This window comes from Malania oleifera, chromosome 6, assembly GCF_029873635.1.
Source record: "Malania oleifera isolate guangnan ecotype guangnan chromosome 6, ASM2987363v1, whole genome shotgun sequence".
Taxonomy (NCBI): Eukaryota; Viridiplantae; Streptophyta; class Magnoliopsida; order Santalales; family Ximeniaceae; genus Malania; species Malania oleifera.
In genome coordinates, this window is record NC_080422.1 from 111,983,088 (window position 1) to 111,996,138 (window position 13,051).

The 13,051-nt window shown below is 32.5% G+C and overlaps 1 protein-coding gene across 1 annotated transcript; it reads right to left on the minus strand.

Annotated features, from left to right (window-relative positions):
• Positions 1–11,413: 11,413 nt before the first annotated feature.
• On the minus strand, positions 11,414–12,272 carry LOC131157275 (auxin-responsive protein SAUR78-like). Its single transcript, XM_058111286.1, has one exon. It carries the CDS (start codon positions 12,198–12,200, stop codon positions 11,781–11,783), a length of 420 nt encoding a protein of 139 aa, XP_057967269.1. The 5' UTR covers positions 12,201–12,272; the 3' UTR covers positions 11,414–11,780.
• Between the last annotated feature and the right edge of the window lie 779 nt (positions 12,273–13,051).

Sequence of the window (13,051 nt, forward strand, 5' to 3'; positions counted from 1 at the left end):
ATTAAAGCATAATAATCATAATAATAATAAAATAACAAAAATGCTCATTAAGTTAATATCAATATAGAAGAGCACTTCTGTAGGATCCTTGATTCCATATTTGATGTCTAAGAAAGATCTTGTCTTAGTGAGTGCTCAGAGACCATTGCGGCTCAGTCGCTCCTTAGAGGTCGTCTTGGTCAAAATGGAATTTCAGAAGATAAATAGGATAGACACTGTTTGTATACGTAAATAAGTACATACACATAAAATAGTGTTCTGACAGACATAATTTGTAGAAATACATGGTAAAATAATAATAATAATAATAATAATAATAATATAGGTATCTTATGTGGGGCCCACATGAGTCCCGAAGTCGTGTGGGGTCCACATGAGTCCCGAAGCTATGTAGGACTCATAAAATCATGTGAAAACTAATGAAGTTACGTAGGACCCACTTGGGTCTCGAAGTTGTGTGGGGCCCACATGAGTTTTCGAAATTCAAACTTAATTCTTTAAAAAAAAAATTACTAAAACATAACTTAAAAATAATAACAACGATAATAATAATAATAATGATTTTATAAAAAATTAAAAAATATTAATTAATTAACTAAAATTTAATTTAATGAGAGTGGTGGCAAACACTCGCACATGACCTCCATCCCTATCCCATACCTAACCCATGTTTAACCCATTCCATGTCCATTCCTTAATTTTAAAAAATTATAATTTCACAAATCTCCCTACACTTTTACAAATTCAATTTTCTTCTCCAAAATTTTCCTATAAATAGGAAGCTCTCAACCTTCATTTTTCACAAAAAAATTCCAAAGGAAGAGAAGGATTAGTGAGTGAAAGAATTAGTGGTGGAGGGAGAATTTTTGCTGTAATTAAAATTCTCACTCACCCACTCTTTCCGATCTCATTTTTTAGAGATATTTGTTATGTTCGTAGCACAAGGTAAATGAAGAGGTAAGTAAATCTGATTATGTTAGATTTTTACTTAAAATTCAAACCCAAGTTTAATTAAAAGTAAATTTCGATTATGCTAGTTAGTTGCATAAAATTCTCTTAAGTTTATTTTTACGTATATTTAATTATACTAATTTTATCTTTAATATACTTGCATTTATTTTTGAATTAAGAAATGTTCTAAACCCCTCAGGTATTTTACATCATTAATTTTTATTCAAGAAAATATTTTTAACACAAAAATTGTGTAGTATGAATTTATTTATACGTTGCATATTTCACGAAAATATGAGTAAAGATTACATGAGTTGATTTTTTTTTATGTTGCGTATTTCACGAAAATATGAGTAAAAATGAGATTTTCATGATATTATTTTAATTGTAGAAATTATATAATAAAAATATTTTTAAAACCTTTTATGGCTCAGACGATACAGAAAATTACAAATGCTCTATACCGCAACTTAAAGTTTAAACGGATCAGAGTGCACTCAGGCTGTTTGTAAAGTGGTTTTATGTGGTAGTAGATTTCTCCTGGGTGCACACCTGGGTCGGATCATAGTTTAATAAGAAAAATCTCATTTAATGATGATGTACGTTGATTTAGTTTGACCGGCCAGTCAGCTAAGTCCAATCTTCGGACCGCACAACCCAGTCATAAGGGTAAACATGACTTACAATTAATAGGCCTAAGTGTGATTTTTACAGTATATGTATATACATATTTAATTACGTGTACATAGTTATTGATGATTTGAAGGTAAAGTATAAGTTTATATGAATATAGTCATTATTATGTCTAAATGATGATCTAAAGGAAACGTATAAGGAAAATATATATATATATATATATATATAATTAAAAATTATAATTACAGTTTTTAAAGTTAAAAGTTTAATTTAACAGTTAGAGTATATGATTATAAAATTTTACTGTTATAGTTGATGACAAAAGTTTTTATGTAGAAAATTTTAAATTTATATTTATTTTAATAGCATTTTTGAAGTTATAGTATTAAATATTATTTTACAAAATTATGAAAGTTCATTTTGGCCACACACTAATAATAATTTTATTTACTTACTAAGGATCGTCTCACCCCAATCATTATTTTACATTTCAGATCATTTTGAGGAGCGTATCAAAAATCTGGAGTAACAAGTGCATGAGTGGGAGTAGAAAGAGTAGAGTAGAATAAAAAAAATTAGCATAATACAATTTGGAATATGTTTGTGTATTTTAGAATTTTAAAATTTTGCATTTTAATAGTTGAGACATATATTTGTAATAAAGTTAATTAGTGTTCTGATAATAAAAATAATTTAAATTTATTTGCATCCGCTGAAAAATTTATATATAGGAACCCATTCGGGTTCGGGTTCTTACAAAGTGCCCTTAGGTTAGGTTAAAAAAACTTTTCCACCTTAGCATCTCTGGTGGTAGCAGGGAAGTATCGATCGAAGAAAATTTCTTTAAAACGGTTCCAGGTCAGAGCTACGAGTCTTGGCCTTTGATATTCTAGTAGCTTCATTGATCTCTACCAGCGCTTAGCCTCCCCAGTCATTTTAAAGGTGGCATAAAGGACCTTCTGCTCATCAGTGCAGCGAAGGGTAGCCAGTATTTCCTCAATCTCCTGTACCCAATTTTCTACAATAGTTGGGTCAGATCCTCCTACAAACGTTGGGATATTCATGCGGGTAAATTGTTCGATTGTGTAGCTCTGGTCAGCAGGTGAGCAATTATGTCCCCTAGACTTCCGTGCAATCTTGGCCTTGACCTTCTAAGCTATACCATGCAGTACTGGATTAGAATCACTACCTTCCTCACTGGAAGTCCCCACGTTGCTACTTTTTCCAGCATTTGTGTTGCCATTGCTGGGATCTATCCTTAAGATAGGACAAAAACTAATCTTAGAATCCTATATCATAACACGACCAGTGCAATCACCTAACTAAGAAACTATAAAATGTACTATATCCTTATACTAAATACTTAGGCTTTCCCTTTAGGAACTTCCCTCACATAAACAAATAATTAAACGTCCAAGTTTCCCACTTCAAGTTCCAGTCTCATTGCTCAGAAACAAAAACCGTCGATAGTTTACCATGACTTTCCTGAAACCGTCATTTCAGGAAAATCATAGAAGACCGTCACCGAATTTTTGCCTCTAGGCTACGAGACAAACCCAAAATTCCACTTTAACCTCCAATAATGACTTACTAGATTCCTAATTTACCCATTTCCTATTCTCATCAAAATTTATTCTTATGCTCTGGTATTGTTATCCGCTAAAGTCTGAAGAACTTAGCAACCTAGGCTTTGATACCACAACTGTAAAGACCCGAAAATTCTACTGCTCTGATACCACAACTGTAACGATAAAAAAATTCTACTTCTTTGATACCACAACTGTAACACCTCGAACTTGAAGTGGGGTACTGGCTATACCTGTCTATAACTCCTTATCAAACATGTAGCGGAAAACATAAATACCACAATAACTATACTAGAGTTCTAATACCACTATAATTATACATATATCTCGAAAATCTTGATTATTTACATCCCAAACAGTTAAAAGCGTATCTACATACACATATCAGTGTCTCACCATAACTTACCTACACAACACCAACTAATCCCACCCCTGAGCTCTCTGGGTTTGGTTCCTGGTACTTCCTGAAAATGTTAAAATTATTGAGGTGAGACACATCTTAGTAAGACGGAATAGACTATCATCAGTGTATGGCAGATGAGTTTTTACATAAGTAAAACATAACTATTAATTTAACTTCAACTGAAAAAGACATTTATATACCATAACTCACACCTATATGATTTTAAATACATATTTTCTACTCAAACATACTTTAACTTGATAGATAATCATGTTTTCATAAACCTGCGTATATATACATAAGAGAATTTCTCTGATGGAACTATCATATATTATCATATATAATCCCCCATGATTGGGTTGTGCGGCCCGAAGGCTGGACTTAGTCATGACTAGTCTACCAGGCTAAGTCAAAACTATTACGTCTGTAGTACGATTACCCACCCAACCTGGTTCGAACCCAGTGGGTAACCTGCTCCTGCAATACATCACTTCAAGGGCTAATCGACTATCATCCGCCTACACCTTCCTGATAGTGTGGCTGCATTGGATGTAATACTAACTACGGTATCGTGCTTTGAATCATAACTAGTCCATCAGGATTTTGCTACCATATAATACAATTCATATAATAAAACTATAATATGATCTCATTTTTACAAGTATGTATAAAATCTGATATGTTCACAATTCTACATACAATCTATCATATCGTATTTTTATACAAAAATTGTCCTTTCATAACTCGGCATAACTATTTATCCGTCTCTATTTGTCTTTTTTTGAAATACTACTATTGTGCTATTTATCACATTATTATTTGGAATATGCTTTTTCTGGGCTGGAGGAATTTATCATTCACTTTCTTCTTGTTCCAGCAAGCTAAAATGACATGGCAAAACATTCATAGAACAATGACAAACCTTCAAGCCATGGCTCGAAGGGCCAAGAAGTTTTAGAGCAGACAAAGTATCAGCCTAGCTTTACGAGCAATTAATTATATGTATAAAAGACCCTTCACGAATCCCAAAGGCAGCATTAATTGAAGAAAGGACGTTATCACATTAATGGTAAAATTCATTTCACACTAACTTCAACCAAGAACAGTAGGTTGAACATTCTCTACTCTCGAAACAAATTCCCCATCAATTAATTATGAGTTAAGCAAAACATGGCCTCACCTGCAGTTGAAGACGAGCCCCACCTTTGCAATTCCAATCTATCTTTGTCCCACGAACTCTTCAATTGAAAAAAAACCCTCCATTCCATAACCATAATTTCGTGCTTAGTAAGGCAAAATTTCTACGAAACCTCACACATCTAAAATTGGATCAAACAAGAACAAGTGAAAAGAAAAAAACACTTTTAGAGAGCGAGGGAGAGAGGCATAAACCACTTGAGCATTTATGCAAACTAAAATGTTGTTTGGATTTGATTTTTTAAACGTTTTAATGAACATATAAAATTTTGTCTATTTATTAACAAAAGTGCTTTTTTCAAAATTGAAGATTTACTTTTTAAAAAATTTTGACGTTTCTTTTAACAACGGGTATATATAATGAGAAATGCAAATTGTTTGAGGGGATGTTATTTATTTATTACATAGGAATTTTAGCCGTCAACGAATCCTTCGGGCCCCCTGGTGCGGCATCAAACCTACGAATCAGCGTTCTCCGCCCCCAGGTCTCGTTGATCAAGGTAAAATTCGGAATGCGGATACGATTTCTGCGTATCAGTTGAACGTTCGACCAACTCGACTCCCGCGACACATCTCTATTACCATTCACGATTCTCGTTGGGTCATAAAAAACTCTCACCATCCACGGTCCCAGCTAACTAATAGAATAAACTCTTACCATCCACAGGTACCACTGGTTTTGTAAGTGTTTTTACATGAAATTGAACTCCTGATACTTTTTCTTACTTGCTGATGCCTTTTCATCCGCCATGCCTATGGGGCGAAAGGCTATTATTTTAGTTGAAAAGAGTATTGTACAACTAGCCTTAAATTCATTCCGGGATTGTATGCATTTTAACTTTCAAACAAATAATAATAAATCAAAAAAAAAACAAAAAAATCAGATGATCTTGGATCTACCTTCGTACCATCAATTGAATTAATTAATTGGTAGACAAAAATCCCCATGGAGAAACCTAGGGTGCTGGTGACTCGTGAGTCATGAGTGGGCCGGGAAATCCGGTAACCGGGGCCCGCTACCACGTGGGCTGGTCCGACCCACCCGGACTGGCCCCATTTAGATTTTAGGAATGAATTAATTTGTATTTGTCGTAGAAAGAAACAGCGGGCTTGGAAAAAAGGCAAGCCCGCACATGGCCATGCGCCCTACACCCCTGCCCGCCTTCTTTAATTTTATCTCTATTTTCGGACCTCCCACATGAGCCATGTTACACATTTTGGATGCATGCCTTATTGCCTCCTACACCATCCCTACCCTCCCTTTTATTAATTTCCATATCATATATTCATTACTCATTGCTTAACCCTCGTGAATGTTACGGTCCCACATCAAATGTGTACTAAAGAGATCTTGCGTTTACAAAAATATTTGAACTCCAACTAAGTAGGACATTGTAGGGCAAACCTGTGACGCTAGTGGGCCGAAACAAATAATATTTAATTAGAGTTGGGTCCAAAACTGTTGAGAGATAATTATAACAAAGTAATTTTTTAAAAAATAATAAATTTTAAAAATATTATTTTAGGAAAGTTAGGGGTGAAAGGGGTATTTTTAAATATTTATGGGTAGTCAAAGAAAATTTTTTAAAAACATATACGGATAGTTATAAGGACTTTTTTGAAATTTTCATGTGTAAATATTATAGGAATATTTTGGAGATGTTTAAAATTATATCAAGAAAGGAGAATTCCCTTTCTACAAATAAAGAGGTCTTTGAAGAAATAAAAACAAAATTATAACTAGTACAATAATAAATACGATTGCAACGTGTTAAAGGTTAACTACATCCTATGCAAAGTTCGTTATAATTAATTGAATTTACGATCATAAATTGGCATCATTGCACGACTGTGTTTGAGGTATAACAAGCCGTAGAGTGAAGTGTTGTATGTGCATTTATTAAAAAGTTTTAAAAAATATAACTAGGTGGCTGAGTTGGATTTTTGGAGCAACCATAAATATATGATTCATCAAAGTTGGGTCTAATTAATCATGTATATGTAGCTTGTAGTAGTAGGCCGCAGGCATAGCTAGGGCTGTGCATCATTAATGTGTATGCTTTTGCATAATTAGTTTGAAAGAAATAATTATTAAAAGAGCATGCAGGTAGTAAAATAATCTGCTTGCAAAAATTAACCTAATTAATTAATTAATTAATTATATTTAGTAATATATTGTAGGTAGGCTTTCTAATCAAATGATTAGGGGACTTATACATATATAAAGAGCAAATTAATAATTTAATAAATTGAATTCATATGAGACTTAAAAGGTGAAATGGGTAAATATTATATATATATATATATATTTATTTATTTATTTATATTGGTGCAAGGGGCATAATAAATTAATTATCTAAATTAATCTTGAAAGTCAGTACAGTCGAATTGTATAGGCAACCTATATATATATATAAGTGCCGCTAAACTTTTGTCACCTATATGTCATGCATATAATACCTTACCTATATTTTAAAATCAGTTAGTCACTTCAATTTTGTTTAAAAGAGTTTAAATGTACATGTCATTTATAAAGTTTTACAATCTGGCTAGTGAGAGAATTTTTTAACATTGTATATATCAAATCTACTTTCTTAATACTGACAAATCTAATATAGTATAAGAGAAACGATTATCCTAAGATAGCTAGGGTTTCTATTCTTATAGTTTTTCAATTGTTAAAAGTTATCATATTAAGCTTTTAATTAAGGTGAATCGTTTCTATGGTAAATATATATATATATATATATATATATATCATTGTAAATAAAGCTTCTAATAAATATTAAACTTTCATTAATTCCCTTTCTGCATCTCTTGGATCACTTAAGCCTCTCTCAATTAGCATGGCTCCCAAAATTAATTAAATGAAACTTAGAAGAAGCTATCCATCCCTTAAAAAGTGGGGAATAAAAAATATGTTGGCGGTTCCATCCTGACCATATTAATTGAACTAGGATTGATAAGACCATAAGACCATATAATAAATTTTGGTCGGCCCTTATTTTTCACTTAGAACTATTCTTCTAAGATTAGTTTTTGTATGATGATGGAGATCAAGGGAGAAAAAGTCAAGAACCCTTTTATTTATTATAGTGTCAAGTCTTCTTTTTGTTGTCGTAGACTCATTAATTGTATGATCTGTGATATGTAGAGTAATGAATTACTTAATCTTTTGATTATTTAATTGATATATGATGAATTAATTAATGATCTATGCTACAAGAATTTGAGTACATTAATGTGGATGTTGTCTCTCTGATGTGGAGCTCCATCATTGGTTTTGAGTAAGAACCTACAATTAAAATTAGTCTTCGTAAATTTTTATTTAAAATTATTATTATTATTTTTTAAAATATTTATAATGGTAAAGATCACAAAGCTTGTGATCATCACCAGCTTGCATAGTAGCAGCAGATCGAGAAGACAATATAAGTGACACTCGTTCTGTTTGAGGTTTTCAATCTTTTTCATGTTGTCACGTAGACCCGTGGTGATCATGACTATTGATCTTTATCTTATGTTTAGGAACATAAAGTTCAGGTTTTAGATTTTGATATGTGTGGATTTCAAATGAAATTCGATACGATTTTGTGTTATAGTTTACTCAAATTTGAAATTTAAACTTTTGAAAAAAGGGTCGATATTTTTAAAAGTACTTAAAATTTGAACTTGTACAAATATATATTATTTGTTTTGCACTCAATGAAATACTATTGTGAAAGGAAATTTTTCAAAATCACTTTTTTGAAGAGAAAATAGTACTTTTCGAGAGATAGTTTGAGATTACTTATGACTAATTATAAGTGGTTAATGTGAATTTTTTTTTTTTTTTTTCAGTTGGGTACAACAAAAATAAAAAATATTAGTGGCACTTCATTTTTATTGCCAAACTTTACAACATGTCAATTTTGATGGGCAAAAAAAAAAAAAAAAAGGAAGAAAAGAAATGCAAATAAAGAAAGAAGGAAAGAAAGGGAGTTGATACACCGCACACATAGGTGTTTCCAATCGGCCGCCCAATTTTCAACCAAAAGACCTAAAGCTGGCGGCGCACACATCACAAAAAAACACATAAATAAAAAATTTTTATTATTATTTTTCAACAATCGTATCCTGTACCCTTTAGATACTCGACTAATCTATTAAGATAACAGTTCCGTCCTTCTATATTTTTTTACTTAAATATTAATGTATTATTTAAAATGAAAAGTCATAACCCCTGAAAAAGCTAGCGGTGCACACATCACAAAAAAACACATGAATAAAATTTACTATTAGTATTATTGTTATTTTTTAAACGATGGTGTCCGAGATCCTTTGGATACTTGACTAATCTATTAGAATAATGAGTCTGTCTTTCTACCTTTCTGTATTTAAAGTATTATCTCAAATGAAAAGTCATAATTCCCAACCTTTGAACCCTAATCATTTAAGTAGGAGAGCATTGATATTAATATAAATGATGAAATCGATTTTTCATTAATGACTTAATTATAAATAACTAATGACTAACGAGGAGTAGTGAAGAAGTAGCTATAGCTATAGCTATAGCAATAGCCAGCTGGAAACAAGAAAAGGACATGTGGTGCTTTGGGTGGCCGTCTAACGGAGAAAGCAACCCAATGCTTGCTAGGTCACAGTTGTTAGAATTTTAACTAAGCTATTAGCTATCTCTATATGTAATAGCTAGCGTGCAGGTTACCACAACATGAATTCATACACATACGGTATCTCTTTCTTTTATTCTCCCTCACCCAAACCATCCATCCTACTCCCTTACCCTACCTAACTAACCAATCATTGCTTTCCTAATTAATCCATTTTTCTATTAGTTTAATTATTCACCCAATATTACTTAATTCATCACTAGCTTCTTCAATTCTTTTATTTAATATCAACAATCTTTTGATATTTTTTAATTAATTAGTTGATTATTAATTTCCTAGTTTCTCTATATGCTGTCTTAGAATACGGGGCTAATGTTAAAATCATTTATTGTTATACATACAGTCTATGTTTAGAGAAATGAACGTCATGGTGATGCATCAATATAGGAAAGGTAAAAGTGCGGCTAATTTTCTTACTAAAGAAGAAGAAATGAGAAATAATGTAATCTACGAAAAACAACACTTTCTACCACGTTATCTAAAATGTATTTTTCGAATGGGTAGGTGGGGTCTCGTCTCTATTCGTCGTTAATTCAACTCTAGAGTTTCGTTTGATGTATTTTGATTTGATTTTGGTTGTGTTTATATTTTTATCTTTTTTGTTAGTTATGTTTAGTTTTGTTATCCTAATTTGGTTGATTGCTGGTGTTGTTTTTTTGGGAGGGTTTTTTTGTAATCTACCTTTCGCTTATCTTGTAATCACGGTATTTCTCTGTAAAAAATGGGGTATATTAATAAATAAATAGAGGTGCTGCCCTCTTTTAGTTAAAACAAAAAAACAAAAACAAAAAATGCTTAGAGAGGTCTTCGATTTGATTTTGTTTTAAATTTGAATAATATATAATATAAAATTCTATTAAAGTTGATTAAAAAATCCATTTAAATACAAAATCAATGTTTGAAATACATGCTCCCAAACTCAGTTTAACCCTATATTTGGAGAGTCATTTGATTTGGAAAAATTAATATAAGATTGTATTAAATTTTGTTCGAATCCAATCAAACTCAAATTTAAGGTCTTAAATTCACTCGGGCAAACACAATGTTAAAGTAGATGGGATGCTAACTTCATTACCATCCATGTAATTATGCCTTTGTCTGGTTAATTAGTTTGAGTGTGAAACGAAATGCTTTCATTGATTATATTCATCTTCAATGGACCCCCTTTTTTTTTGGCTTATCCTTTCATCAAGCTCTTTTTACTCGGTAAATATATTGTGTGGTCTCCAACTTTTATTTTGATGTTGACATAACTTAAAAGAGATCATGACATTAAATTTGACATTAACTACTGTAAGATCAAAAAATGAAAAGGCATAATGGGATTAAGGAAAGAAGGTAACGTCTATTAATTAAAGTAGGAGGTTAGCACATGAATCTTTACTCCTTAGTAACCTATTTAAAGTAAGAAAATTAATAGAGAGGTATTCCGAATGTCTATAAAAAAGACTCCCTAAGAAAGATAAGACATCTCATCTTAATTACCTCATTTTCATCCATATTTTTACTATTACAAATATACAATCTTTCTAAATTTCATAACTTAGGCATCGAAGTGATCACATGCGAGTCTTCAAACCAATTTTCTTTTATTTTTGACAGATGATCAAAGTTACGATTGATTAAAATTCTCTCAAATAAATTTTGATAGCCGCATATATGATTAATTATATATGTTAGTATTCTACAATTATAAATTCTAATTTAACTACGTAAATTTTATTGAAAAAAGATAGCTTCATCATTTGGCTCATGTACTCGATGACCCTGAATGAAATATATCATTCATGCAGAGAAAAAGTGAAAACTAACTAATTTTTCTATCATTAAAAAAAAATAATAATCTACCACCATATCTACTGCAATAAGTCATTTGTATTTAAGTGAGAAATTAATTAGAGAACAAATTAAGAAATGAACGAGCTCCTAATAATTAATAATAATTTTAGAAGATGAGCATTATCCCAGACTGCAATTCAGAGCGCATAGCGCATGCGTGCCTTTAATTCATTCATTACTCAAAATTCTCTCCGTCACTGATACATGCATGTTTAACTTTCCTCCATGATTTGACCAATTAGGCCATTATTAATACAAAATCTCGATCCATCGGAAATTAAAATTAAAAATTATAAGATAAAAAAAGAATTTACAAATTTCGCAGCATTGGGCATTAATCAGTACCAGTGAATTAATCGAATCAAATTCAATCTACGTCCTAGCTAGCTGCTGGATCGAAGGTTGATTTATTGATTGAATTGAATTGAATTGAATTGAGTGTTTGAAGGGATTAATGGATGCGGTTGGTACTGGATCATCCATGGATCCATCAATCGATCAACAAGTGGCATAGAAGTCGACGAGCTCGTCCACGGAAGAATCGATTTCGGGATAAGGATCCGCATTCTGGAGCATCCACAGCAGGTGTTCGAACAGCACGACTTCGCAGCTGGCCAGCGTTACGTCGTCGACGGTGTGGGAGTGGCGGCCGCCAGGACCTCCGCCCGCAGCCGACGACCTCTCGATGAGCTCTTGGAGGAGAGGATGGTCCATGAGGTCGGGGCTGATGAGGTAGCGCCGCCTCGACTTTCCAACGTAGACGGCGCGAAGGTTGCCGGCCACCGAGTCCCCGTCGTGCGCGGCGGCTATAGAGCTGGCGTTTGGGCGGTCCCGTTGGAGCTGCTTGCTCGTAATTGAATGCCATCTCTTTATAACCGACTTCCATTTCGTCAGCTTCCCTTTAGTACCTTTCGCCATTTCTTCAATTTAAAGTTCAGAATCAGAATCTACAGAGAGAGAGAGAGAGAGAGAGAGAGAGGCTTGGGGAAGGGGGAGGGAAGGTTCGTATATATATATATATATATGTGTATGTGTGAAAGGGGAGGTGAGGGTGTACAAGCCAAAAATAAAAATGGAGAGGGATCAGTTGCGCCAAACGGCAGAAGAAGAGGGGCCCGCCCTGCAAAAAAAAAAATAGTAATGGGTTGAATAGTAATATAATATTAAATAAAAAAACCAGCAGCTGTTCTTTTGCATGCATTGCTGTAAATTGTTCCTTTCGGTTGATTTTAGGATCAATTTTTGCATAGAAAAAAAAAAGGAATTTTGAAATTTAAAATAAAAACTAAATACTCAAATTAAAATGTGAATTCCTCCCCTATCTATTTTTTTTTCTTTCAATACAATCCCTTTTCTAGTGAGATATATGATTGTTCTCAACAAGGAGAGAGGAAATTAATTTTGACAGTGGAAAAAGAGGGAAAAAAAAAAAAAAACCTTGTTAAGGATAAAATATAACAAGAATTCTCATAAGGATGTTTTTGTAAATAAAGCATTCCAAAGTTAGTTGAATGAAAGCGATTAAGTAAGAATAGTTTGATGAGAGAAGTGAGTAAAATAGTTTTGAGTTTGCGTCCGTCAAATATTTTAATTATTCTTTTTTCTCATGGTTAAAAAGTAAATTTTTACTAGTAGAATCAAATCGAGTTTAACTCATAAAGCAAATTGTGCTTACCAACCATGGAATCACTTGCACCCTCATTAAACAAGCTTAGGAATCACATTTCGAAGCGGCCCAGATTAAGTTGTGTAGGGACAAATATTTTTGA

Coding starts and splice junctions, on each gene's coding strand:
- LOC131157275 (XM_058111286.1), bottom strand. CDS start 12,200: ATGGCGAAAGGTACTAAAGGGAAGCTGACGAAATGGAAGTCGGTTATA.